The sequence below is a fragment of the Aristolochia californica genome, unplaced genomic scaffold (genome assembly GCF_029961685.1).
Source record: "Aristolochia californica isolate CCGP_79_NKW_82.1479 unplaced genomic scaffold, dmAriCali1.0.hap1 SCAF_13, whole genome shotgun sequence".
Taxonomy (NCBI): domain Eukaryota; kingdom Viridiplantae; phylum Streptophyta; class Magnoliopsida; order Piperales; family Aristolochiaceae; genus Aristolochia; species Aristolochia californica.
In genome coordinates, this window is record NW_027181804.1 from 4,271,537 (window position 1) to 4,296,395 (window position 24,859).

Sequence of the window (24,859 nt, forward strand, 5' to 3'; positions counted from 1 at the left end):
GTGCCAATCCAACATGCTTTGCAAGAGAGTGAAGATGAAAGAAAACAAATGTGTGATAGAGTTATGGCTTTTTACTCAAACCGTGATTTGTCAATAATTAAAATAATAATAATAATAACACATTTCAGTCATATATATATAAAAAAAGCACAATAACAACAACAACAACAACAACAACAGTGATGATCATCACACTACAAGTCCCACTTACGCTTGCGAGTACCACCGTTTGAGCAGCTCCAACAGTAGACGAGCGGCGCAGTCTTTGGCCTTCTTGACACTTGGCATGGACTCTCCAATGCAATCATCTGTCCAACCTCTGTCAGTTGTATTTACTCGCACAGAATACGTGAATCTCTTCGCATGAGCTGGCCCACCTTCATATATGCATCTGTACCATACCCACAAAAAATTCTATTAATTTCATGTAATCCACAAATCCTATGTTAAAAAGACGTACCTATATTGAGGCATTGGCCACTGCCTCCGCAAGCAGATATTATTCAATGTCTGTCTTGTGAAAGTTTGTGTCCCATTCTTCTTCTTCTTCCCGTTCTCCTTGTCATTTGCCGCCTCCAAGTCCTTCTCTTTCAACACAACCAGTGCATTTCTAGCAGCCAATTTCTGTGCCATCTTCTTTTGTTGATTTTGAGCGACACCAACCTGGACACCATCGATGAATACCTCCACACTGGCCACATTGCCGGTTCTCGTGGCCTTGTATTCCAGGCCCTCTGCCTGTTGCTGACACCGTTCTTGTAGCTCCCTCACAGGATGCATTGGAAGAGTTTCTGGGGTTACCATTGGATCTAATAATGGCTTGAAAACCGTCCATACTACTGAAGTATCACGACCACCATCAAGAAAGATGGCCCCAGCTATGGATTCAACAATATCACCTAGTACTTTGGGGGCTTTGCAGTCTCCAAGGCCAAAAGAATTCAACCCTGGCTTTGATAGTTCCTCTTGTACTTCTTTCAGAAAGTCCCTAATCTGAGCCTCCAAGGCACTGGATCCGTGTCTAAGGTGCATATGGAGTCTGTGCTTCACAGCTACCCGCGCAAAATTTTCATTATTCACTGCAGCAGCCCGCAAGTCAGTAAGCCGGCCAGGAGGTAAATCTGTATAAGTGAAGAACAGGTGCTTTGTAATAAGATGATCCAAAACAGCGTCACCCATAAATTCCAACCTCTGGTAACATGAGATCCCTGATGACGGCCTTGAAGCATGTGTTATGCCCTCTACCAAAAGGCCCCTATCGTTGAACTTGTATTTCAAGGCACTCTGCAAGCTGTCAAAGTCTATGCACCTCAGCACACCTTCAGGAATATCGGATGGTCTGTTCAAAGTGAGCTCACTGTCCTCAGAATCAAACTCCACCTGAATGCCTACCCATTTCATGAGATGATTGGCTGCAGTTTTTCCACCTTCAACGTAATAAACACCAATCAGTGCTTCAACAACATCTGCCAGTGTCTTGCTAGAGAGGACCCTATAGCAGCTTGAATCACTTTCAATCTCTCCATCTTCCTTGTTCCCATCCTCTTCATACCCATCATCATAGACATACTCCAGTTTTAATTGAGTGCCAGAAACTTCGTGCCCTATAGAGGTTTCTGTTTCTTCCTTAGCGTCCTCATCAAAGACAGGTAGCACACCCGGGGCAGCCCACCCCGATGGAGCAAAGCGATCTGCTTGAATGTAGGACTGGAGTCCTTTACTGAGGGCATATTGGTACAGAACCATGTTACTCACCATCTGTTGCCTCATCCTAGTAAGCTGACCCTCATGTTTCTGAGGGTATTTCAAGAAAAGAAATTTACTCACTACCCACTTAAGGTATGCATCTCCCAAGAGCTCTGCTCTTTCATAGCAGAATGTCTCTTGACAAGAAGCTGCAGTCAAGGCTTCCAGTATCTGTAGTGTCTCCAAAGACATTAGTATGTGTAAGCTTTAAAGAAATTAGAGAATTTTTTTCCACTTGGTAAAGCCAACATAAGGGAGAAATACCTTCAAAGCAGGAACAGGGTAATTAATAATATCCTTTAGTTGAACTGCAAGAAGCATACTTTCGACTCTCCTCATTATTGAGGGAAGCCTCTGAGCACCTCGAACCAGGGATCCAGGAAGTGGGTGCACAAAACATAGCTCGGAAGGCAGAAATACATAATAAGTTTTGTCGAGGCTTTCTTCCGATTCACCTTCATGTTCTGGTACAACATCAAAATGTGAGTAGCAAGCATTTTGAAGCATACATACCATTCTGCAAAAATGTTAAGAATGACATTATTGACACTGCACAAACATACCATCAGAACGTTCAAATCTAGGGGAGAGCAGATTTTTGCAATATGAAACACCACGTCCTCGTATTAGAGGCTGTTTCTTATAGATCAATTCCACTCCATACCTAAAATAGAAATCATGGCAGATATGGAAAACCAACATGCACCACTCTGTTGTGCACAAAGAAACGGAAAATAAGCTCACCTACACAAGAAAACAGAAAGCTACTGTTTCTGAGCAATATGTGTAGTCTGCATCATCAGGATTACATATTTCACAAAAAAAAACAGTAGATAACCGTTTCCTTGGTAGAATGACCACTTATATGCTTCTTCAAGCACAACAGTGGGTGCAATGTGGCAATCCGGAAGCAAGAAATATCAGAAGCAAGAAAATACATACACATAAAAAAATTGAAAAAATAATGACTCACTAAAATTAACTCAAACTACCAAAACAAGAGTAAGCATTATAAGAAAGTACTTTTGCTTGTAGTAATCAGCGTATGAGCTGTACTCCAGAGGACCTAAGTAACCCTCTTTTCTTGGGAATGAGTTCTCTGCATTCATGTCATAACGGACAGAGTCTACGTAAAACCTCTTCCCAGAATGAGCAGCTGTTACAATTCTACCAACAAGATCCTCCACATTTAAGCAAGAATCAGCCATCATCAACTTGCCATGTCCCACGCATTCTTCATAAGTTTGGCCTTCGATAACATCTCGATTAGGAACCACCAACCCAGAAGCTTTTACCACATCAAACTGAGCTACTGCACCTCTAATACCATAAGTTGGATGTGATTTCTGGCCAAAAGCCATACCGTGGCGTAATTTTCCAAATCCATACTCCCTGCAGTCACCTCCAAGAGTTCGTTCATTTGTACCAAGGTAAACATCTGGGCGTGCCCTCTGAAGGGGATTGCTCCATGCATCTGTGTTTATTATATTTTCAATCAGATGCCAGTCAATCTCCTTGCTGGGATCTAAACACTTCTCACCAGTGGTAGGGACAAATAAATAAGCCTTTGCAGGGTCCCATGGTGTTGTTGAAGGTTCAACATCAACATCAAGCAATATACTCATAAGCCTGACATGAAAGCTTTTAAGACAAATCAGCTGCACACATAAAAATGGAAAACATCCAGTAAAGGATCTCTAAAGATGCAACTGTAAGACATAACTTTCATGCAATATATGAAGTCATATTGCAGGATTACCTGGCTCTCTGTTAGATCAATTGAACCTTGGTAGACCAGAGATGCTTTTGTTATCATGGTTCGAGCTACGAACAGATCCATCGACATCGATAAAACCTAATAGCATTTAATGTATATGCCAGTTTTGTAAGTGCACGCATTAATATCCAGAATAGTGAATTATGACAAACAACAAAAATGTGAATACCTCTGCATCCAGTTCACATCCAAAAAGTACTGCAAACTCTGAAACTTGTGTCAAGAACAAGTCTTTTGAGGTGCCGATGTTCTCACAATTTATTCCATACAAATAAAGCCGAACCAGTTTTGAGTTATCACAACAACCATCTTTACCGAATAATATCCAATCTCCCTGCAAAATAAGATGGAAATCCACAATATGAGTCCTAAGATAGCACATAGAAGTCCCATATTGCACTAACCATAAGATAATGAAGATACTATATATTGTATTTGGAAAGACATGACACACCTGGTAAGCCAATAAGCTTTAGCAAGCTAGCTATAAAGAAAAATATAAGGGCACTAATAGTAGGCACAAGCAATCAGAGGATGGTCTTACATAGACTAGAACATGAAGAGACATACCCGAAGGATTTCAGCTACACCTTCTGGATAGAACTCTCTATGGTGTGCTGTTCCAGGGAGCGAATCACCTTGATCATTCAGATCAACCTTTTCTCCTTCTTCCTCACTGCCTTTGTCAGGCAAAAGCATGTCAGTAAATGCTCCCATCTCATGGAGTTTCTTGCATGCAGCTAAACACACAGCCTGCATTATGACAAGAAAAACAAGCACCTATTATTTTCCTCATTCATAACAAACCACAACATGATACGTTCTATCACAAGATTATGTCCATGCCTGTTGTGCAAGGCGCATTGAGCTGCAGACAGGACCCTCAAGCTTTTCAAATGGTACATTACATGGAAGCTGAAGCTTGCATGAATATTCAGTGGAACCCCCAGGTTTCTCGTGCTTCTCCATGATGAATTCAGGACGCAGTATAGAATACCTGGATAAAAAGAAATATTAATGACATGCAAAACTTGAAACAATGAACCGTTTGTTTCTTTCTAATTTGACCAGACAAAACCTTGTTACAGAAAAATAATTTATGCACACCTGTCACTAGGTAGCTGAGAGCAGTAGAAATGGACAAGGCCTACAGCAGAGTTCAGGCTAACAATAGCACCAGTTGACTCCACCTGATAGACAGAGCCAGGTGTGGCATCCCCAGAGTTTAACTTTAAAGTACCTTTCAGATGGCTGAGATCAGTTCTTTCAACTGCTTCCTTCCGCAAAGTTTCTTCACTATTACGAGCATTTTTCAAGAAGGTTTCATGAGATAAATTATCCCTGACATTATTAGAAACATTATGACTATTAGATTAAGGCCTTCAATATAAGGACTTAGTAAAATAATCACAAAAATGTACCTCTCAACCATCAATATGTAGTCGGATCCTGGCTTCCTTGCACGACCTCTGGACTGAATATAAGCCAAAATTGTTTTTGCAAGGTCAAAACGAATTACAACATTACACTGTCTAATATCAAGTCCTTCTTCTGCAACACTGGTAGCTACTAACAATGTAACCTACATCAAAAACACGCATTTTCAGACATAAAAAGCAATATGACAGATCATCTAGCAGAAACAGAAAAAAAGTAAAAGAAAAATTACAAAACTTCTCAAGACATACTCGACCATCACGAAATTTAGCAATAGTGTCCTGCATCTGGCCTGTACGCATTTCCTGATTATTGTTGTGCCCTATCAAGCTAGCACACTTAATGAAATCTAAAGATGGAAGCTCAGAAAAGACCTGCACACTTACAAGAAAGCAGAACAAATGTCAATTTTTTGCTTTTTACGCACTAACCTCATAATGTCTGGTTTCGTTTTTTTTTTTTTTCAAGGATAACCTCATGTGCCTCATAAAATAGATAACCACTAAGTTCTTCAATGCTTTTCAAAGTTCAAGTGTGCTTGAACATCTAAATACTTTCTGTTCCACTTTAAAAATAATAATAATAAAATAAAAAGAATATAGAATAGTATTAGCCGCACTCGCAGAGAGAGAGAGAGAGATACACATTTTTTTCTCAAAAAAAAAAGAAAAAAAAAAGAAAGAAAAGATAGACACTTTTGATAACTACCGGAAACTACTCACCTTTGGTAAGACCAAAGCTGTCACCACACGCTCCACAAAAATAATAGCACGAAAATCTTCTGTGTGTTGGTATTTAAGAAGTATTTTGACTAAGGATTGCACCTTAGGAGTCACTTTTCCATCAGCTACAGCTGCACCGATGATCACATCCACATGCTCCCCTCCAGAGACAACTGTGCATAACAAAGAACACAAATGGAAAAAACATATTAGATAATTTAAGCAATTACTAGAATAATCTTTATAAATAGAGAAGTTAAGAAGAAGGCAGAATGGAAACTCTCAAGCAGTGCTCCACTAAAAGGCATTGGGAACCATATCAGAACCCTGAAAATCCAATTTGGTCTCGTCAATCCAGGGCGGTTCACTCAAAACCAACAAGCCGTCCCAAACTCAAATGAGTTGGTATGAACAGATACAAGACCGAGTTAGACTTTTTGTCTGCAGTCAGGCGGATTTTTGCTCAGTGAAGCCGATTCAGAAAGAGTATGGGATAAGTCAGGTATAAAACTGATTCAGTACCCCAACCTAACTGCCTATTTCAAAAACCTGGTCGATTTGCCCAGTTCATAAGTTGACCCAGCGAGTTGCAAAACCATGCTCTCGAGGACAAGTTCACATACACATATTTAAATCAAGATTATCATTCATAGTGGCAATTTTAGTAAAAAGATATATTTCAAGAGCCATGTGCAGTTTTTCTTTACATGAGGAATTGGCTCCAAGTCTCCCATGTGTTCATAGTATCTAGGTGTAGGAAATATAAACAAATATATGTTTATTGACATACATACATACATACACACACACAACCAACAACAAAAATAGCATCTCATAATATTACTGCAGCTGTAAAACTCTCAATGTTCTAAGAAAAGCAACAATAACATGATAAAAATTTTAGAATATTATTCAAGAAATGAAAAAAATAATATAGCCGTTGAAAAAACAAGAACAGGGGCATTTTGGTCATTTAACCTTTCTGTTATTTATATTTCTTGATGTAATCTTGTTCTACAAGTCAAACTATGTCTATGGACCAATTTCATGTAAAGGGGGCACAGAATAAAAGAGAGAGAATTAGGGTTTTCACTTAAAGTAGGGGCAATGTTGTAAATTGCACTCAACCCTAAGCTAATAAATAGAAGCTGGGGGACCTGCAGTTTCTTTCTCAATTTACTCTTCTCTACTTTCTTTTCCTCTCATTCTCTCTCTTCAACCTTCTTTCTTCTTAATTTTTTCAGGTTGCATAATATTAAACCTGAGAAAGTGGGTAAATGAGCGTCAAATGTTGAGATATACATTGCTTAACAAATATAGGCCATCAACAAAGCAATTTTAAGATAAATTGCCTTACCAAGAATTTTTGAAAAAAAAAAACTTAAGATATTACGTATATGAGCATGTCCATGCTAGGTAAGACATCCAAATGCAGCTATAATTGCAAGATCAGTTCAAAAAACAATTTCATTTATTTTGAATTCAGATAAATAGGCAAGTTTTGTTCTCTTTGTATTAACAAGCAAATCAGTCAAAATACATTGGACACGAACGACTCAGTAGTCTATTAAAGATAGCAATATGAAGACTGGAATGAACAGTTTACTGAGATTCAGTAAATCATTAAACTCATGACAACCCCACCAATTCTAAGTATTTGAAAGCAAAACACAATTAACAACACACCATGACTGTTAAGTAACTCTCCCTCTTCGATTTCATCATCTCCCTCTTGAGAGTAATTACACAGATTACTAAGTCCATTTGCATCTTTATCTGAGACAGCTCCTTCAGACAACTGGCACTGCAAAAGAGCTACAACATTTTTCAAATATAATTCTTGAAACTTGACATCGAGTTGATAATTTGCCCTCTCATCATTCTGTAAAGTTGTCAAAAATGACTGGGCAACCTAAACAAAGGACAAGGCAAATCAATCACAAAACAACAACTATTTTAAATATAAACTAGCCTATCAAAAGGATAGTATATCTGTACCATGGAGGCACACCATTGCCCCAGTTCACTCAAAGCATAGTTGATGGCCCTCAACTTCTGAATAAGGTTGACAGCTCCATCACTTTCTGTTCTTTCAGAGACTCCATAAACAAGCCGTAGCTCCTCTTTGCACCCAGCATCTCTGGCTCCCATAAACTGCCATTTGCTTCTCCTGGAACTTGTAACTGCAGCTTCCTCCACAGCGATCTCTATTTGTTTTATTTGTTCATGCAGATACCAAAGGCTAGCGGCTTTGTCATATTCAACCACTACTTCTGAAGGCATTGGAACATGTTTTTCAAGTTCCTTGCGGTCTTTTATTGTGCACACAATTGAATCAAGTTTAGTTTCAAGATTCCTTAATTTTATTGCACAATCCTCTTGGCTAGAAACACCTGCATAGGCCATATAACAACAGTTTGAAATACCAAAAAAAAATGAAAAATATTACAACTAACTTTTCAAAAAATAAAATAAAAAATATCACCAGTAAACTAATTCACCAAGAAGATGAAGCATGAGGAAAAAGCAAATCACCAGAAAGTAAAAAACTCAAAAGAAAGAAATGAAACACCTTTCAAGTTGACCGGTGAAGCAGTCATGCCAAAAACAGCTGGTCTTTTGTCCTTGGCAGTTGTATGATAGAACTCGGACATGACCAATGAATAAGGGTGTTTCTTCACAGCATGATGACACTCATCCAAGATAAGGAGGTGTATGGCCTCCATTTTTATTATGCTGTGCCTAAGAATATTCAGCAAAATTTGAGCAGTCATCACAAGCACCTACATTAGGTAACAGCAAGATATTAGCACCTCTTTTGATCTAAAGAAAAAATTGTTTTTTGTAATTAATGACTGATAACTGAAATAATCATTGGCAAATGATGTTAGTAGCAGTAGTTTAGACAGATTACTTATTGGGTTATGATTTCCATTTTTTACTAGGAGCATATTTATAAGCTTCAGAATGCTTTATTGCAAAAATTTGGTCTCCTATTGTGCTTCACTCGTCCTTCCTAATTTAATTGATCAACTGGTAGTTATGCCACTGGAGGCCATCTCCTGGTGCACAATGCATGAGCCTAATATGAATAAATTTGAAGGGACCTTTCAGTGGAGATAGTAAACACCCTCATTTCAGCCAGGTACCTAGGTCTATAATCAAGGAGAGGTGGCTCATTTGTGGAAACTGGGATGTAGTTCTAATGGTCCCTCCCGGTTGGATGCACAAGCTGAACTTTGATGACAATTCTAGAGGTAACTCAAGGCCTGTGGAGGAGGTTGTTTAACGTGATATTGCCAGAAGACATTTGGATACCCAAATTTCTACAAGGTTTAGGTCCATAGTATCAATCTATACGAGTGAAGAAATTGCAAGTGATCTTTTTTTGAAAATGGCTTATATTTCATTAATAAACTCAAATACAACAATGTGGAGGAAATCTGTGACATCAGACCCTGATCTTACATATAGTCTGTCAGAGGTTTCATCATTGGCTAAATCTTCAACAAAAGCAGGAAAATGAACTAAGGATGAAAAGGATTTAACAGGAAGAGTATTAAAACCTTCTCAAAAACTAGGAAATGGCATCAGAGAATGTGAAATCAAAAGTAACATATTTTTTCACTGTAGCAGGATGAAAGCACTTCTAGCCCTTCTGAGTAAAAGAGCACCCTAAAAAATATATAATAGCTTTATAAGACAACACCAACTATCTAAAAACATATGAAGAGAGTAAACTGTAAACTTAGGACACTTACAAAAGAATTCTACCTTGCAAGATCAATGTAGGCATGTGATTGATGAGATACCAGGCAATGGGAATAGCTTCCTTCAAAGTGCTTTAAGAGCCTTCATGAGAAACATGATTTTAAAAGCAATCATCGAAAGATGGTATTTATTTTAGCAACTTAGTTTCATAACGGGCTATAAGATAACCACGCTTCAATTTTTATAACAAGTAACCCAGTGTTTCAAAAGGAACTAAACATATTAAAGTGAATAATACTTCTTTTTAGATGCCGTTATGAGTGGAACAAACAAGTAGAAGGACCCAAAGAGTGATATTCTCACCAAAGCCTTAGTCAGAAAAGAATTTTCTTCATTATGTAACAAGCAGGTGTTATGTGACACCTATATCTCAACTTGAGGGAAGGAATCGACTAGTATGTGTTCTTAACTACACAAGGTACTTTTGTTCAGTCACACAGGTCGTTTTCCCTAAGGGATATTTATGAACTTGTCTCATGGTAATAATTAATTAAAAGAGGGTTCAAGTCGACCAGCAAACCTAGTCCTATTGTATGGCAAATAGAATTTTGTCTCTCTTGTTTTCGCCTTTTCTCTTGCAGCTTCACTTTCAAAACCCTGATGAATATGGATCAACCCATCACAACCAGCAGGTCTATGATTCCCAGACAAACACATGTCAATCGGGACGCCAAAGGGAGGAACAGGTTGAGCAATAGGCATGGCTTCATTGCTGCAGTTGGAAGCAGCAGTTAACTTCCAGAACTTTTGTTTTTTTGAAAAGCAATTAACTTCCAAAACTTATTTACTCTTTGTGAGCAGTTTCCCATATAGTAAGTTAAATTAATTAATACCATGGAACTCGATTTCTTTCAAAAGTTTGTGAGTTGGATTCTTTTTCAAATATACTATGAATGGCTGGAAGGGTAGTCTTCCACAGGCTTTGCCTTCTTTAGATAACGGCCATGACAGACACTGACGGTAGTAGGCCTTGAAGGAGTTGAGCATGCATGGCTAAATTCCAAACCTGTTTATTTTATTTATTTTTTTGATAAAATTTTCAACCAGCAATTGACGGGCCACAGTTATAACCTCACTAGCTGTGTCATTGCACCAAGTGCAAAGATAAATTCCAAACCAGTTAACAGTAGCATCCCAGATTGGAGAAATAAAATGGGCTGGCTATGGAGCAAGTTACAAGTTATTTCTTACTGTTACAATGCAAATACCAAGGGGAATAAGGGACTCTGATCTGAGCATCCCATCCCCACAGAGTTTACTCTTTTTTTTTAGAAAGGCAAATTTTATTCGAGGCACAAACCTGGAGAACAGAATTACAAGGACCTAGGCATGGGGTCCTCTTACAACGAGAGATTGGAGAGAAACCCACTGATTAGCAAAAGAGTGAGCCTTCTTATCTAAAAGGGAGGGACAAAGAGCAAAGAGCACTAACCTATCACCACTTTATAGTCACCCTCAATCCAAAGATTTCCGGTCAAGCAATCTTTAAAAATGATTAGCTCATGCCGAAGAGCCTGAAGCTCAGCCGTAGTAGAATTGGTGACACCAAGAGGTCCCAAGTAAGAAGCCAAGTGTTATCCCTTCATGATTCCTGAATACTCCTGGGAATATTTCCCTTACTAGATTTTCCAAAACACAGCCATCAAAATTCAACTTAATAAAGCCATGGGGGGGAGGGATCCTTTCCGACAATATGGTTGCCTTGGGAGATGATATCTGCGCTATCAATCTCCAGCTATCTCTAACAGAGTTACCACATAAACTTTCTAACTCCTTTTTGATACTAAACCAGGCAGCGGTAGAGTCATAAATTCTGCAGAACTGATGAATATCTGCTGTTAAATCTTCTGTTGTTTCTCTTTAACCATAAGGGATGTTTTTTTTTAAAATGTGATGTATAAGGGATGTGAGCAATGCATGAAGGGAGGAACCCAGAAAGGAGGATCTTAGCCTCTCAGAATTTACTTAATGTTCGATTACATGAATCCTAGTTTTTGTAAGACTGCAGAAACCAAATTAAAACAAAAACCTACATAGAAGTCTTTTTTTATGAAAAAAAAGAAAGAAACTACTATGTAGGTTTTTGTTTTAATTTGGTTTCTGTAGTTTCTTTAATTAAATCAATTGTTGTACTCCTACATAGTAGTTTCTTGTTTTAGTTGGGGAACCCCACAATGTAGGAGTTGAGAAGAACCAATCTGCCTACTTTGAATAGGAGTTTGCCCTTCCAAGTCATTAACCTTCTTTCTAATTTTTCCACCATAGAGTTTCAAATAACTGTTTGGCCTGGTAGAAAAAAGAGGAAGGTCAAAGTAGTGGACGGGAGATTGGAGTGGGAGCGTCCCAGGTACTCAACAATTTCATCAATCTGGCCAGTCTCTAAGTGAAATCTACTAAGTGTTGTCTTGGACCAATTAACTTTCTGTCTGATTGTGATCTCGAAGAGACCAAGCAAAGCTTTGAGATAAATTGCCAGCTCAAGGGATCCATCACAAAAGCATATTGTGACGATGTGCATTGTAGTAAAGGTACATCCATCTCCGGCTCCTTGAACATCAGAAGTGGTCATCCTAGCTCTTTTCAACATCACCACCATGAAAGAGAGACACTCACCAATAATGTGAAAAAGGAAGGAAGAAAGGGGATCCCTTTACCGAATTCCACGAGAACCCTAAAAGAACCCACGCACAGTTTCATCAATGAGGAGGGAGTATGAAGGTAACAATAAGCACCTTCAAATCCAAAAGTATCAACAGTGACCAAATCCCATTCGCCCGAAACATAGAGCGTACTAATACTCCCTCCCATAAAGTCCCCAATAAAGTTAGTTAAATGCCTTCTCAAGGTCAAGTCTAAGGACCAGCTCCTGCTTGAATTGGTCAATAACTTCGTGAATACACATGGCAATTTCATGCGATTATCAGAAAAACTTCGAGCATATTTTGAGAATTTCAATGTTTTCTCAGATTTTTCCTATTTCAAACATTTTACAAGAAAACAAAAATGTAAAAAATTGAAATATTTTAAAATAAAAAAGAAATCTCATTTCAAAATTTATGAAACAGTCAAACTCTTGAAGAATAATATACAACTCCATGAAATCTTAAGTTATTCCCTAATAATTTCCCGGTTTTCCGTAAGAATTATAAGAAAGTCCTTTATCTACATGAATTTATAAAAGACACTTCTTCAACATTGGTGACTTTTGGAGATTGAACGAAAAATCAGGCCTATTCACTTCTTCTTCTTTAACTAAGGGGGGGTTAGTCCACAATGAACTTGAATTGAAGTGAAATGAATAGATTCAACTTCAACTCATGTTTGGGTGTTAGTGTAGACGAGTTCAAGTGGCTAGAAAACAAATTCCAGTGTTAGTGCCACCAAATAAAAAATATGATATAAAAAAGAGAATGAGTAACCTTTTATAATATACTTAAATAGAACATATACCTAAACATATAATTAACCAAAATAAACGTGGTTACTACACTTATAAGTGATTTAACGTGTAGTATTAGAATATATTAATATCCTAATTAATGAAAAACTATATATATTACTTAACGATTATAATTTCAAACAATAATTACGTGTGACTAGAATAAATTATACAAAATTAATAAAAAAATTAAAAAATAACATAAGAGAATATAATAAATAAATCTAATGGTTTAATTAATTATAGCAATTGGATAGTTAAACCAATTAATGATTACAGTTTATTATAAATTAATATACTAATTACATGTGACTAGAATAAATTATTTAAATAAATAAATAAGTTAAAAATAACATAAGTGAATATAATAAATAAATAAATTATTTTGTAATAACATAAGATATAGTTTAACATTAAAACTCACTATTTTAATACAAAGTAAAAAATACATAATAAATAAATAAATATATTAATTTATCAATAATATAATATATATTTTACATATTATTAATTAATAATATATTAACAAAAAATGAAAAACTAATGGTTTAATTAATTGGATAATTATTTCAATTATGACGATGGTTTAATTTTTCCTAACTTAGGAAAAATTAAACATCGTCTTCGTCTTCCTCAGCGGCGGGCCAGTGGGCAACGGCGACACTCCGACAGTACGTCGAGAGGGAGAAAAAAGGAAGACCGAGAAAGAAGAGAAGTCGGGAGGCCAAGAGGCTCTGCGACAGAGGGTCGGCCTCCCGTGCTCTGCGACGGAGGTCGAGAGGGAGCGAAGACGAGAGGAAGAAGATGGGGGGAAAAATCGTCGGGAGACAAAGGCCGAGGGAGAGGGAGAGGAGAATAGCGAGAGAAATTTTTCGTTTCGGGGGGGAGGGGGAAGAAGCAACGCGTGTCGTGCGAGGAAAGTTGATGATTCGCAAAATAGGTAGGAATCAACTTTCACCGTTTTTGCCTGAGAGAATGAAACGGTGTAATCTCACTTCAATTCAATTCTTTCTACACTAACGCAATTTTTTTATGAACTAGGTAATGCGGGGGGAATTCATTCCACTTCATTGTGGACCAACTCCCCCTAAGATTACAACAACCCAATCAAAGGAAAAACCTAGCACACAATAGCTTCCTTATTTAAATTAAATTCTTATACTCAAACGCTTTTGTCCTTCCATGTAATAGACACATTTCTTCTTTCTCACAGGGCTTGTCCATATAATTTGCTATCAGACAAAAACGTCTTTGCAGCTGGTTGCAAGCAAGGGTTCTGTTTCGAATGACATCACAAACAAAGTGAAAACATTGAAGGCCTCTTTTGCATTTCCTCTAATGTAATAGTCATAACAATAGAAAAGATGTCAGTGGCCTCTTAACATTCAATGTCCAAAACATTTCTTCCCAGATTAATGTTCCATGCCGTCCCATTTGCATCATCCTTCCAAATCCTGAATTGTGATTTGAGCATACCAAACAATCATTCTCAAAAAAAACCCTAACAATATTGAAAAGTCTGGAGGGATGCTAGCAAGTGGATTTCCTCCAACCTATTACCCTACCATAATTTAACTCTATTTCCCAATCTGACCTAAAGTGATTGGCTGGCAGGCCCTCCTTCAAACTACCAACAGTGTTTTAGATAAGAGTTCATTAATTTGAAGTGTTGAAAGGGGGACCAGTTTTTTACTGGATAATTATACTTGAAACTCACTACTCATTCTTGTTTCAGTACCACCAAAGCACTTAGCTGGAGGGTGGCTGATTCATTAAGCAAATGTATTTCACCTCATGACCACCATGCTTCTTTGAGAGGCAGACATCCTCACATTCACAATTTTAGAGTCTTCGTATGATCATCTGTCTATTGCCACAATATTGCTTCTCCCTATCCACCCAACAAAAGCAACAGACTGAAACTTCTATTTCTAGTTGACACCAAACTCACTTTTTTCAATCATTTCCCCAGTCGTTCTTAAAATATTCATCCAAGTGGGGCCAAAAAGTGTTGAAGTTCTTTCTTTCTTCTTCTTTTCCCATTTGCATCACAGATGCTCACATGGTTCCTCTGCCAAAGTTGTTCTTTGTCATAAATAAACAAAGAATATGTCATTTTCCATAATTGGTCCATAGATTGTCCAAATTGCCAGTTTTTGCAAGCTTCTTCACGCAGTGTCAAAGCAAGGACGATTTTTGGCTGGTCTTCATGCAACCCTCCGGGGCTTGTGGGAAGAAAGGAATGCCAGAATTTTTTAAAACAAGTCCCACTTAGTGGGTGGAGTGTTGGTGCATATGATCCATTATATGCAATGTTAATGATACCATAACTGCTGTATGATGCAAGTGGCCACAGCAAACATAAACAATCATTAAAAAGAATTTCCAAAGCATAAATTTGGGCCAACTGAGATATTTTCCTGAAATTTAGATTGGACGGAAGAGAAATGAAGCCGTTCTGTCTTAGAGAAAGTATTGTTTGGATCTCTTTGTCAAAACTAGAGCACTAGGATATAAGGCTATGGACACTCCTATAGTAGCTGGATTGAATTTTCACAATCAATACCTAATATTTGTGCTTGACAAGAATGAATAAACATGCTTTCAAGCAAAACTAATTTACTTGGGTGTGAATGGCCTGATATTGCTTTTGCAATTGGAGATGCAAATTCATCGATGGAGAACCCTAGGAGAGTTCACTTGGAGGTTGTGCATAAAATTTTAGAAAGTTTGAGAGGTTCATACAGTGGAATAAAATAATTAGAACATGATCATTTTGTAATCAAATAATATTTGACATTTAAGATTTCAGAAGATCAACTCAAGATATACAAAACTGTCAGGCAAATATATTGCTATTTTTGTTGAACAATGGAGACGCAACTCGAGAATGTGAAATTCATCAAACATCATTCTATATCCTCAACATATGTTTTTAGAACTAGAAAACCCATTACTATTCGTTCACATGAAAATTCTCCGACAACTGACTCATATGAATTTTTTTCTTTAACAGTTTTTAATATGTCTATTAAACTCATGCAACTATGTAGCATCAGCATCATCCAAGATTAAGGTTCGCATTGAACACAGTAAATAAGGATAACCTTAATCCACAAGGCACGATCAATTTAATTGTTTTAGCTAACAAGTCCCACATAATGCTCATTTTAACATGGGTCATAACCAAGTATACTTGAGTAGTTTCTTTGGTGGTTAGATTAGTGAAACAGAAATACCTGTTTTGATTCAAATTCCCGCTGCCACCTCCGTGCATCCCAAAAGTCTTGACCCATCTCTCCACAATAATGCCCAACTTTATAACCTGTCCTCTCACGAATAACTTCCGCTTGCTGAAACACAGAGAAAAAACAAAACAAATACGAATTCCTGGAGTCATAGTGAGTTAAAATAACAATATCAAGCCAAAATCATCCAAAACCAATGTACCAGAAGAAAGTAACAAAATCAAATTTTAGCAAAATTTTGTAAAACATCAGAGTTTGATGATAACAATGTAAATTACCAAAGTTAATTCTTGAATGCATATTGCCATTTAAAAAAAATGTTTATTAGCTAAGAACTAACAATGTCAAGTCAAAATTCATCCAAAAATTCTTTGAAGAAAAACAGAACCCAAAAGCAGGCTACCTGATAAACAAGAGGAACCTTCGGTACCAAGAATATGGCAAGCATTTTCCGATTCTGATGCTGCATGTCCTTACAGATACTCTTGATTAGAAGAACAGCAATAAGAGTTTTGCCAGCTCCAGTCTCTAGAAAAGCTATGGTGTTCTTCTTCTTCGCCTGCTCAAGGACATCCAATTGGTACTTGCGTGCAAGTTCCTCTACCGGCTTCTCTTTCTTGTCCTTCACTATCTTTTCAATAGCCTTTGCCGGCTCTTGGCAATCCTGCTTAGTTCTTTTGGCGTCTCTGTTTGCGTCCGCCTCCCAAACACCATAGCGGAAAACAACTTTGCCCGAGTGGTCTCTTTCCCAATAACCCCTTTTATCCCTGTCCCTCCGATCCCTATCTCTGTCTCTTCTATCATTCTCTTCTCGATCACACCCTCTTTTCCGACTGGAATTCTCCCAAGAAGACAAACTGTTCCGCCTCTCTGAGTACTTCCTGTCTTCATTAAGCCGAGCCCTTTTGCAGCACTTCTCTTCCGAGTCAGAGTCCCTCCGCCAGCCATCGGCACACCTATCTGCGTCATTCTTACTACCTCCCCAATTCTTCCTCTCAACTTCACCACTATCGCACTCGCTCTTCCTCTCTCCCTCACCCCCCTCCAGTTGCAATTCAAAAACCTCACCCAATTCTCTGGCGCCATCACTCTCCACCGCACTCTCGAATCCGGTCCCCCCTGCCGGTAACGAATTTCCGTTCTTGATCGTTTCCAAGAACCGATCTATCTCCACAAAGAAACCCGCATCGTCAACTGACTGAGCCGAGGGATCAATCACTTCGGGCGACTCTGCCGGCGCATCAAAATCCACAAAATGCGAGACATCTTCGCAGGCGTTAAGCCAGTAAGAGGCGGAGGGTACACCGACCGCTTCCAAACAAGCTTCCCCACCATTATCACAAACCCTGGCCGCTTCCCCGCCCTCCATCGCTCTATCGCCTTTAACCATAAAATAAATACAATAGATAAACAGAGCGCAGAGAAGCGGAGAAACCAGTAACGAATATTTATAGCACCACGGCAGGGATGGGAATAAATAGAGGGGATTAATTAAGATGTCGATCAGGTAGAAATTCGCTCCTCTGATTCTCGCCCTAAGCGGAGAGTGGAGAGAGGAGAGAGGAGAGAGGAAGGTGGAGTGGAGAGAGGAGAGAAAGAGCGGCAAACAACTTTTTATTACGAGGAGATTCGGCGGTGCATAAAAACGCGACCTTTTTATCGGCTTCCGGATCTTTTCTATCTTTTTTAGATGTTTTCGGGTTGACAGACGGAGGAGGCAATCACGGCGGCATGCGATTCCTTCTAAAGCGTCTCTGTGTCTCCTCTTTCAGCAGTGGCATCTGAGAGCGTGGGAGAATCGGCAGTTATAATTTAAAAAAGAAGAAAGAATATCGAACACTCGCACATGGCCTCCTTCTGAGGTAAAAATTACAGTGTGAACTGTGAGAAGCACGTATGAAGCAATTTTACGACACCGGACTGGCTCCTGTGCCTTATGATGGCTTTCAAAGCCTCTAACACGGTTCTCATGTTTTTCCACTCGGACAGGCTTTCACAAATTTTCAGGCTCCCGCGCTTCAGTTTGGAGCATTCATTTGGCGCATTAATAACGTGCGGGGTTAGTTTTGGGAAACGTCCATGTCTCTGCAGAAGAAATGAGGATGTTTGCTGGGAGGTTTTATTTTACACAAGCGTTTAAAAACTCATAAAGAGTTAAAAAAGCCTCGTGGTGTTACTGGTGGTTAGGGTTTTCGTCAGGTAGGTAGGAAAGATGGGTATTGGTGGGTAGAGAATCTTGAACCGCGGACCCACCTCATCAAGAGGTCCCAAAAAGAAGTCACAAGTTAGACTAACGCTGACCCACACCGAGTCAATGGCTTGGCCGCAGTAGTCAAGTCACCGGAGACGAGAGAGAAAAGCGTTATGGTCTGAGACTCTTGAGCGTCGCCAGCTTGCCCTCGCACGGGTTTCTTCTCTCGTTAATATTATCTGATTGCTGGAGCAAGGGCCGAAGAGCTATGGTCCCCACTAGGGGTGGCTTCGAGCCGAGCCGGTTCGCGAGCCGGCTCGGTTCGGTTCGGTTCGATTCTTCATTTTTCGAACTCGAGCCGAGTTCGAACACCGAAATCGGCTCGTTTACCTTAACGAGCCGAGCTCTACCGAAGCTAGGTTCGGTTCGTTGGCTCGCGAGCCGGCTCGAAATGAGTCGGATCGGCATGAATCGGTACGGGATCGCGAGCGAGCGGGGGAGCGGGAGCGGGAGCGAGAGCGAGGGGGGAAAAATTTTTCCTCCCCCCTCGTCACCGCCGACCCCTCCCATCGGTTGTTGTCGCTGCCTCTACCACCGTCGTAGCTGTTCTCCGGCGTCTATACCGCCGTCGCAGCTACTCGCCGGCCGCCTCTGTGTCCGTCCGTTCGATTTCTTCCTCTCCTCGCCGTCGCCTCTGTTTCCGTCGCCGCCGCTTCCGTGACCGCCGATTCCGTCGCCGCCGTAAGCCCCTTCCCTCGAGGTCGTCTCGGCGGAAAACCAGAACAGGGGAGAAATAATCTCCCCCTTCCTCGTGAGATCATAAAATAAAATAAAAACTTTTTCCTCTGGAAAAAATTAAAAATAAATTTTATAGAAATAATTTTCTATAAACTATTAGTGTCTCATATTTTTTTAAACACTTTTCTAATTGAAATTTTTTATTAAAAATCATATAATTTTCAAAGTAAGATTTTTTGTACTAAGATGGGGTAGAAAACTGTATAGAAAATTTTTGAATAAGTATTTAACAGTTAATGTTGTAATACTTTTAGCATGAAATAATTTTCATTGCAATTTTGTGTTTGATATTTTATTTAATTAAAAATTTATCGATAAGTATAATAATATATTAGATTGATTAATAATTTTTATTTATTTCCCTATAAGAGACAATAAAAGGTCCATTTAACTTTCCTAAGAAAATTTTAAAATATTTCCTATAATTTTCTAATAAGTCACTAATAGTAATAAGATTTTATTTAAAGGTTTTTTTGGGAATATGTATCATAGGAAAAATATTTTTAGTTTTTCCTAGAATATAAATTTTTATCTAGGGGCACTAAGGAGGCCGTAATAAATTATGGCCAAATTCAAAAATTACAAAACAAGCTAGACAACAATTGGATTAAAAAATATTAATATTGGTGCATTTTAATCCATTATTGAAATTCAATCCTGAACCTCCCCTATCATTATATTTTTTAAAAATGTATGCATAATTTTATATATAATTTATTCAAAGCCACCCCTACGTGCGAGATCATAAACAAGGAAAAAAAAAACTCTTTGTCCCTTCCTCATGGCTCTTAAATAAATTGAAAAGATATTTTAGTAGAAATACGTTTTCAGAGACTAATTTTTTCAATAAATGTTGAAAAAACATTTTTAATAGAAATATAGGGACCATTAGTGCCTTGTATTTTTTCAAAATATATTTATAATTATAAATTCTCTTTAAAAAATCCTATAATTTTTCAAGTAAGATTTTCTTACCAAGATGGTTTAGAAAACTATATAGAAAAATTTTGAATAAGTATTTGACAGTTGATGATATAATACTTTGAGCATGAGGCAATTTTCATAGTAATTTTGTGTTTGACATTTTATGTGATTAAAATTTTGTCGATAAGTATAATAATATATTAGATTAATTATTAATTTTTATTTATTTCCTTAGAAAAGGCAATAAGAGGTCCATTTAATTTTCCTAAGAAAAATTTAAAATATTTCTTGTAATTTTCTAGTAAGTATGTAATAGTAATATGATTTTATTTAAAGAATTTATAGTTTTTATTTGTTGATTGTAAATTGATAGTGATATTTTATTTAATTTTGTTGTGTTTGATTATTGTATGGAGTTTATTTATAATGTTATGCAGTGTATGGAGTGTTTAGATTATTTTATGGAGTGTATAAACAATTTCATGAAGTGTTTATGGAATGTATAAACAATTTTATGGAGTGTTTATGGAGTGTTTATGCAGGTATTATGTATATTGATTATGCCCAATTTTAAGTAAAGGTCATGCCGAATTTTATACAAGTATTATATATATAGATTATGCTCAATTTTAAGTAGAGGTTATGCCCAATCTTATACACATATTATATATATAAGTTATGCCCAATTTTATGTAGAGGTCATGCCCAATTTTATATAAAATGTATGCATAATTTTATATACATTTTATTCGATATATATTTTTTGAAAAGTTTGAAATGTATGTTAAGGCTCGAACTCGGCTCGAACTCGTTGGGCTCGAGCTCGATAACAATTTTAGGCTCAAGACGAAGCTCGGCTCAAAATATTTAAATCAAGCTCGACTCAGACAGGTTCGGACTCGGCTCGATGCCACCCCTAGTCCCTGCGATGAGCAGCCCTGAAGCAAAATCCCCAGGCAATAAGGGAATTTGCAGGTCAGGCGTTGCATCAATGCAGGAGACGCAGGCGAAAAGCAGAGCGCTTGTGTAAGGAACTCAACACCTTCCAGAAGCATATTTATCAAAACATGCTCTTGTTATACATTGATTCAAAACGACTCCAGAAGCATACTTCTTCATTTGCTGCGACAGCATACATACCAACACAGAAGAACAAAATGATGTTTAAAAAATGACAGAAAAAAATACAGGAACCTACTGGAAACTGCTGAACAAACCCTTCTCGGGTAAGAGCACCTCTCAAATAAAACATGAGACTAACCACAAGATGTCAGCAGATTATATTTTTATAAATGGAAACAGAAAAAAAGGTTCGGGATCCACTAGCTTCGTGTTATTTACTAGGCCGTAAGCTCCATTATAGCACCAACGATATCCCCACCATTGGCTTTAAGAGCTTTCACAGCCTTGCCTCTTGACACTCCAGCTTGGGTCATAACGAGATCTATGTCTCGTGCCTCCACTCCAGTTTCATCAATCTCCTCCTCTTCTTCCTCTGCCTGTGGGGCTGCTGATTCATCTGGCTTTGCCATCACACTGCTGATATCTGGCATCCTGAACTGTTGAGCAGCTTGTGTCTGCAGCTGAGAGCTCAAGTCCTCAATTTTTGCCTCGCCAAAAATCACGTAAGTCTCAGAATTTGGGCTTTTGAACATGTCTGGCTTTGAGATCACAAACAAAATCTGCAGTGGACAGGAAAAGTAGGATGTAAGAATCTCCAAGAAGACCAGAGATTCAAAAATAAGACCGTTGGTCTTTCTTACATTTTTAGTTCGCTTGATGGTAACCCTGCTAACACCCGTGACTGGTTTCATGCCCAGCTTCAACATAGCTTTGCGACTCTTTTTTTCACTTCTACTCTGCTTTGAGCTTTCGTTGCCACCGGCACCTTGCTCACCTGTGCAAAGAAAGGAGCTGATAAATTTTGACAAGACAGACAACTAAATAAATCTGGGTGTAGCTACATATTCAACGGGGGCAATATGAAATTGCGTTTTATAGCTCCAACCAAAGACATTATGCAACGAAAATCAAAAGGAATGGCACACATTTGGTCAGACAGTCTAACATCTATAATAAAGATGGATTAAAACTGATTAATACCGATAAAATTCACTATTTTATATACACATCAAATTCCTAAGATAAAACGGAACTATACTTAATGCAAATATCAAACACTCTATAAAGTCGCAAGAAACAACCTCATAGGTGCTAGACCTCTTTTTTTCCTTGAAAATAATAATAATGTGATTGAAGAGAAAAAGATAAACAAGAACAGAATAGAATTGAATTCATGATAAACATAAATAAATGATTCGATGACTATATAGTCTCAGCTGACAGATCTGTGAGAAGCATGTCGGCTGGGTCATACACAATGACCAGACCCATTTCCTCTAACAAATATGTCAGAATATTTTGCAAAAAAAAAGCACTTTGACAGGAGATAGTCAACTAGTTTTCCAGCCAGATCATGAAGAGGAAAATGTAGAGAACAAAAAAGAGAAATACTTTTGGCTTAGTATCTTCATGCACTTGATGGATGAGATACAAATTGTGATACTGGAGGATCTTATAGACAACATATTTCCTCTCCATGGGAGTTGGTGCTTTATAGAGCAAATGGAAACATATCTGCTTTTTCTCTTGGCATAACACGGATATGTCACTCCACGATAAAAAAAAGAAACATGAAAAAAAAAAAAAGTAAAGCAAGGCCCCTAACAGGGTTCTTAGCTATATCGTGTTTCCCATTGCTCTGCCAATTCTGTGCTATACTATTTTGACCCTAAAATATTTGGAATTAGAACAAGAAGCTGCAGAAATTTTGACAGAAGGACATATCAAAGCTCATAACATTCCACAAGAGTTAATAAAAATTGTAACTTGATCTCAGTAGCTAGTCATAAGATCACAAGAACCTAAAATATTAGCTTGCAGACATATTAGATATGAAAATCAATTCACCTTTTCAAAACCATGTTAAGTTCCATATAAGATGCTAAGTTATGTTTTAAAATAATGCACTGTAATTTCATACATGCCATAACATGTCTTTCATTAAATGCAAGAAATCCAAAACAAATGATAAACCAGCTTAACGAAACAGAGAAGAAACCAGCGTTGAACAAAACTATCAGACAACAATCTAAATGGAACAGATACAAACTTCAGCAGATTATATGACTTTGTCAGAAAGTGTGCATAGTTTATCATAAGATTGGACTCACTGGAACAAAGATTGATGTACCCCAATTAAAAATAAACTAACAAATCCAAGAAAATTATTGCATGAAATTCCAACTACTTCAGTCAACCTGCTTTTTAGTAACTTCCTCTATATAAAGAGAGAACCTTTAGCAAGCCAGGAATTTGAAAAAAAAAAAAAATAGAAAAGAAGAAGGGAATACTTCTACTCAATGGAGGTTGCCTACACCACATCCCAAAATTTGGTCCCACTGGCTTTTTACGAAGTCTTATACAACAGTAATGAAAACTATGTAATACAGAAAAATAAATGCTTACATTCTTTCTTTCAAAATAAAAACCCTTTTTAAGTATAGTACGGCCAGAAACAATCAAGTATGTAAATGGAATCAACCGTTCAAGCCAAATATGGAACAAAAAGAACTCGAGTAACGCAGTTTAGCAATCAGCTTTGTAGCATTCAGTAGGAACGCATTCAAATGAACATAATCAGCTCACAAATATTTCAAACGTGCACGTTAACGTACATCGCTCTTTTTAATGTGAACATGTGGGCGTGACAAAGATTTTTTTCCCGAAATCATCCATTACACGATATCCGTTAACCACAAATTCAGAGTCTTATTCCTACCTTCCAAGATTCAAGCGATGCTTAAAATTAAAGACAACTAAACATGAAGAACCTTGCAAAACAACAGATCTCAAATTTTAGAAACATAATCCAAGTTACTGAAACCAAGGGGAAATCGCAATCAAGTACACCGAGCTAAAGCCACACATCTAAAATAAATTAAACAAATGAGTTTCACGGGCAGCGCAAAATTGAAACAATAATCGGAATAAAACGATAACAAAATGAATTTAGCACAATGAAAAAGAAAGAAGTACCATCAGCTGCTTCCTCCTTCTCATCATCGTCATCGTCCTCATCATCGTCCTCATCTTCGTCATCCTCGTCCTTGACGTCTTCTACGATAGGCTCATCGCTCTGAAACCGATATTATAGCTCCATGAAGGACGCGTAAATGAATAGCCACATAAAGATACGTCCTCAAGGTACACAGATACACAATTACAAAAGAGATCACCTGGGCTTTTTGCTGTTCTTTGAGAGAGGCATGCTTCTGCTCCTCTTCTAGGACTACGGGGCCTGGCATTTTTCCGCCGCTGCAGAGTGAGGCGATCCAAAAAGAGATGAAGTGGCCAGTAGAAAGAGAGGCGAGTCTTTGCAAATGATATATAATGAGGGTTTAAAGATTAGGGTGGTCCTTCCAGACGTGTTTTTATTGGCCGGAACCTTGGGGTCCATCGTCCGACATCGGTATGGGCTTTTCGGCACGTGTCGAGTTTGTGTGAGTTCAAATACTCAACCCTAAAACATGCCCCCTTATTCGAATTGAGCCTCAATTAAAAGAGTTTGTCATATTGAATTAGTCTTAACTTTAACTCAACGATCCAAATTTAATTGAAATAGGTTTGGGTAAGTTGGTCCAATTAGAAAAATTGAGAACCAGACCAGATTCGATTCAGGCGGCCTGAACGATTGGTCTAGGTAAAAAATTCCTAGTCCAAGATCCAATCCTAAAAATTAAGAAC

General features: G+C 37.9%; 2 protein-coding genes across 3 annotated transcripts; both read right to left on the bottom strand.

The window, feature by feature from the left end:
* Positions 1 to 92: 92 nt before the first annotated feature.
* LOC137947800 (endoribonuclease Dicer homolog 1-like) lies at positions 93 to 17,812 on the bottom strand. Of its 2 annotated transcripts, XM_068793578.1 has the most exons (18): positions 16,544 to 17,812; positions 16,132 to 16,245; positions 8,255 to 8,465; positions 7,681 to 8,075; positions 7,369 to 7,594; positions 5,683 to 5,855; positions 5,212 to 5,334; positions 4,945 to 5,105; positions 4,631 to 4,864; positions 4,370 to 4,520; positions 4,094 to 4,276; positions 3,693 to 3,857; positions 3,506 to 3,601; positions 2,770 to 3,404; positions 2,310 to 2,410; positions 2,011 to 2,210; positions 461 to 1,917; positions 93 to 391 (listed from the first exon to the last, which is right to left on the bottom strand). In XM_068793578.1, exons 1-18 carry the CDS (start codon positions 17,528 to 17,530, stop codon positions 208 to 210), a joined length of 5,796 nt encoding a protein of 1,931 aa, XP_068649679.1. In that variant the 5' UTR covers positions 17,531 to 17,812; the 3' UTR covers positions 93 to 207. The 2 variants fall into 2 exon arrangements, with proteins under 2 accessions (XP_068649679.1, XP_068649680.1); XM_068793579.1 differs by lacking the exons at positions 16,132 to 16,245; positions 16,544 to 17,812 and adding an exon at positions 9,457 to 9,490.
* Positions 17,813 to 21,136: 3,324 nt separating this feature from the next.
* Positions 21,137 to 24,472, bottom strand: LOC137947801 (nascent polypeptide-associated complex subunit alpha-like protein 5). The gene is made up of 4 exons (XM_068793580.1): positions 24,352 to 24,472; positions 24,152 to 24,251; positions 21,817 to 21,950; positions 21,137 to 21,735 (listed from the first exon to the last, which is right to left on the bottom strand). Exons 1-4 carry the CDS (start codon positions 24,418 to 24,420, stop codon positions 21,394 to 21,396), a joined length of 645 nt encoding a protein of 214 aa, XP_068649681.1. The 5' UTR covers positions 24,421 to 24,472; the 3' UTR covers positions 21,137 to 21,393.
* Positions 24,473 to 24,859: the final 387 nt, after the last annotated feature.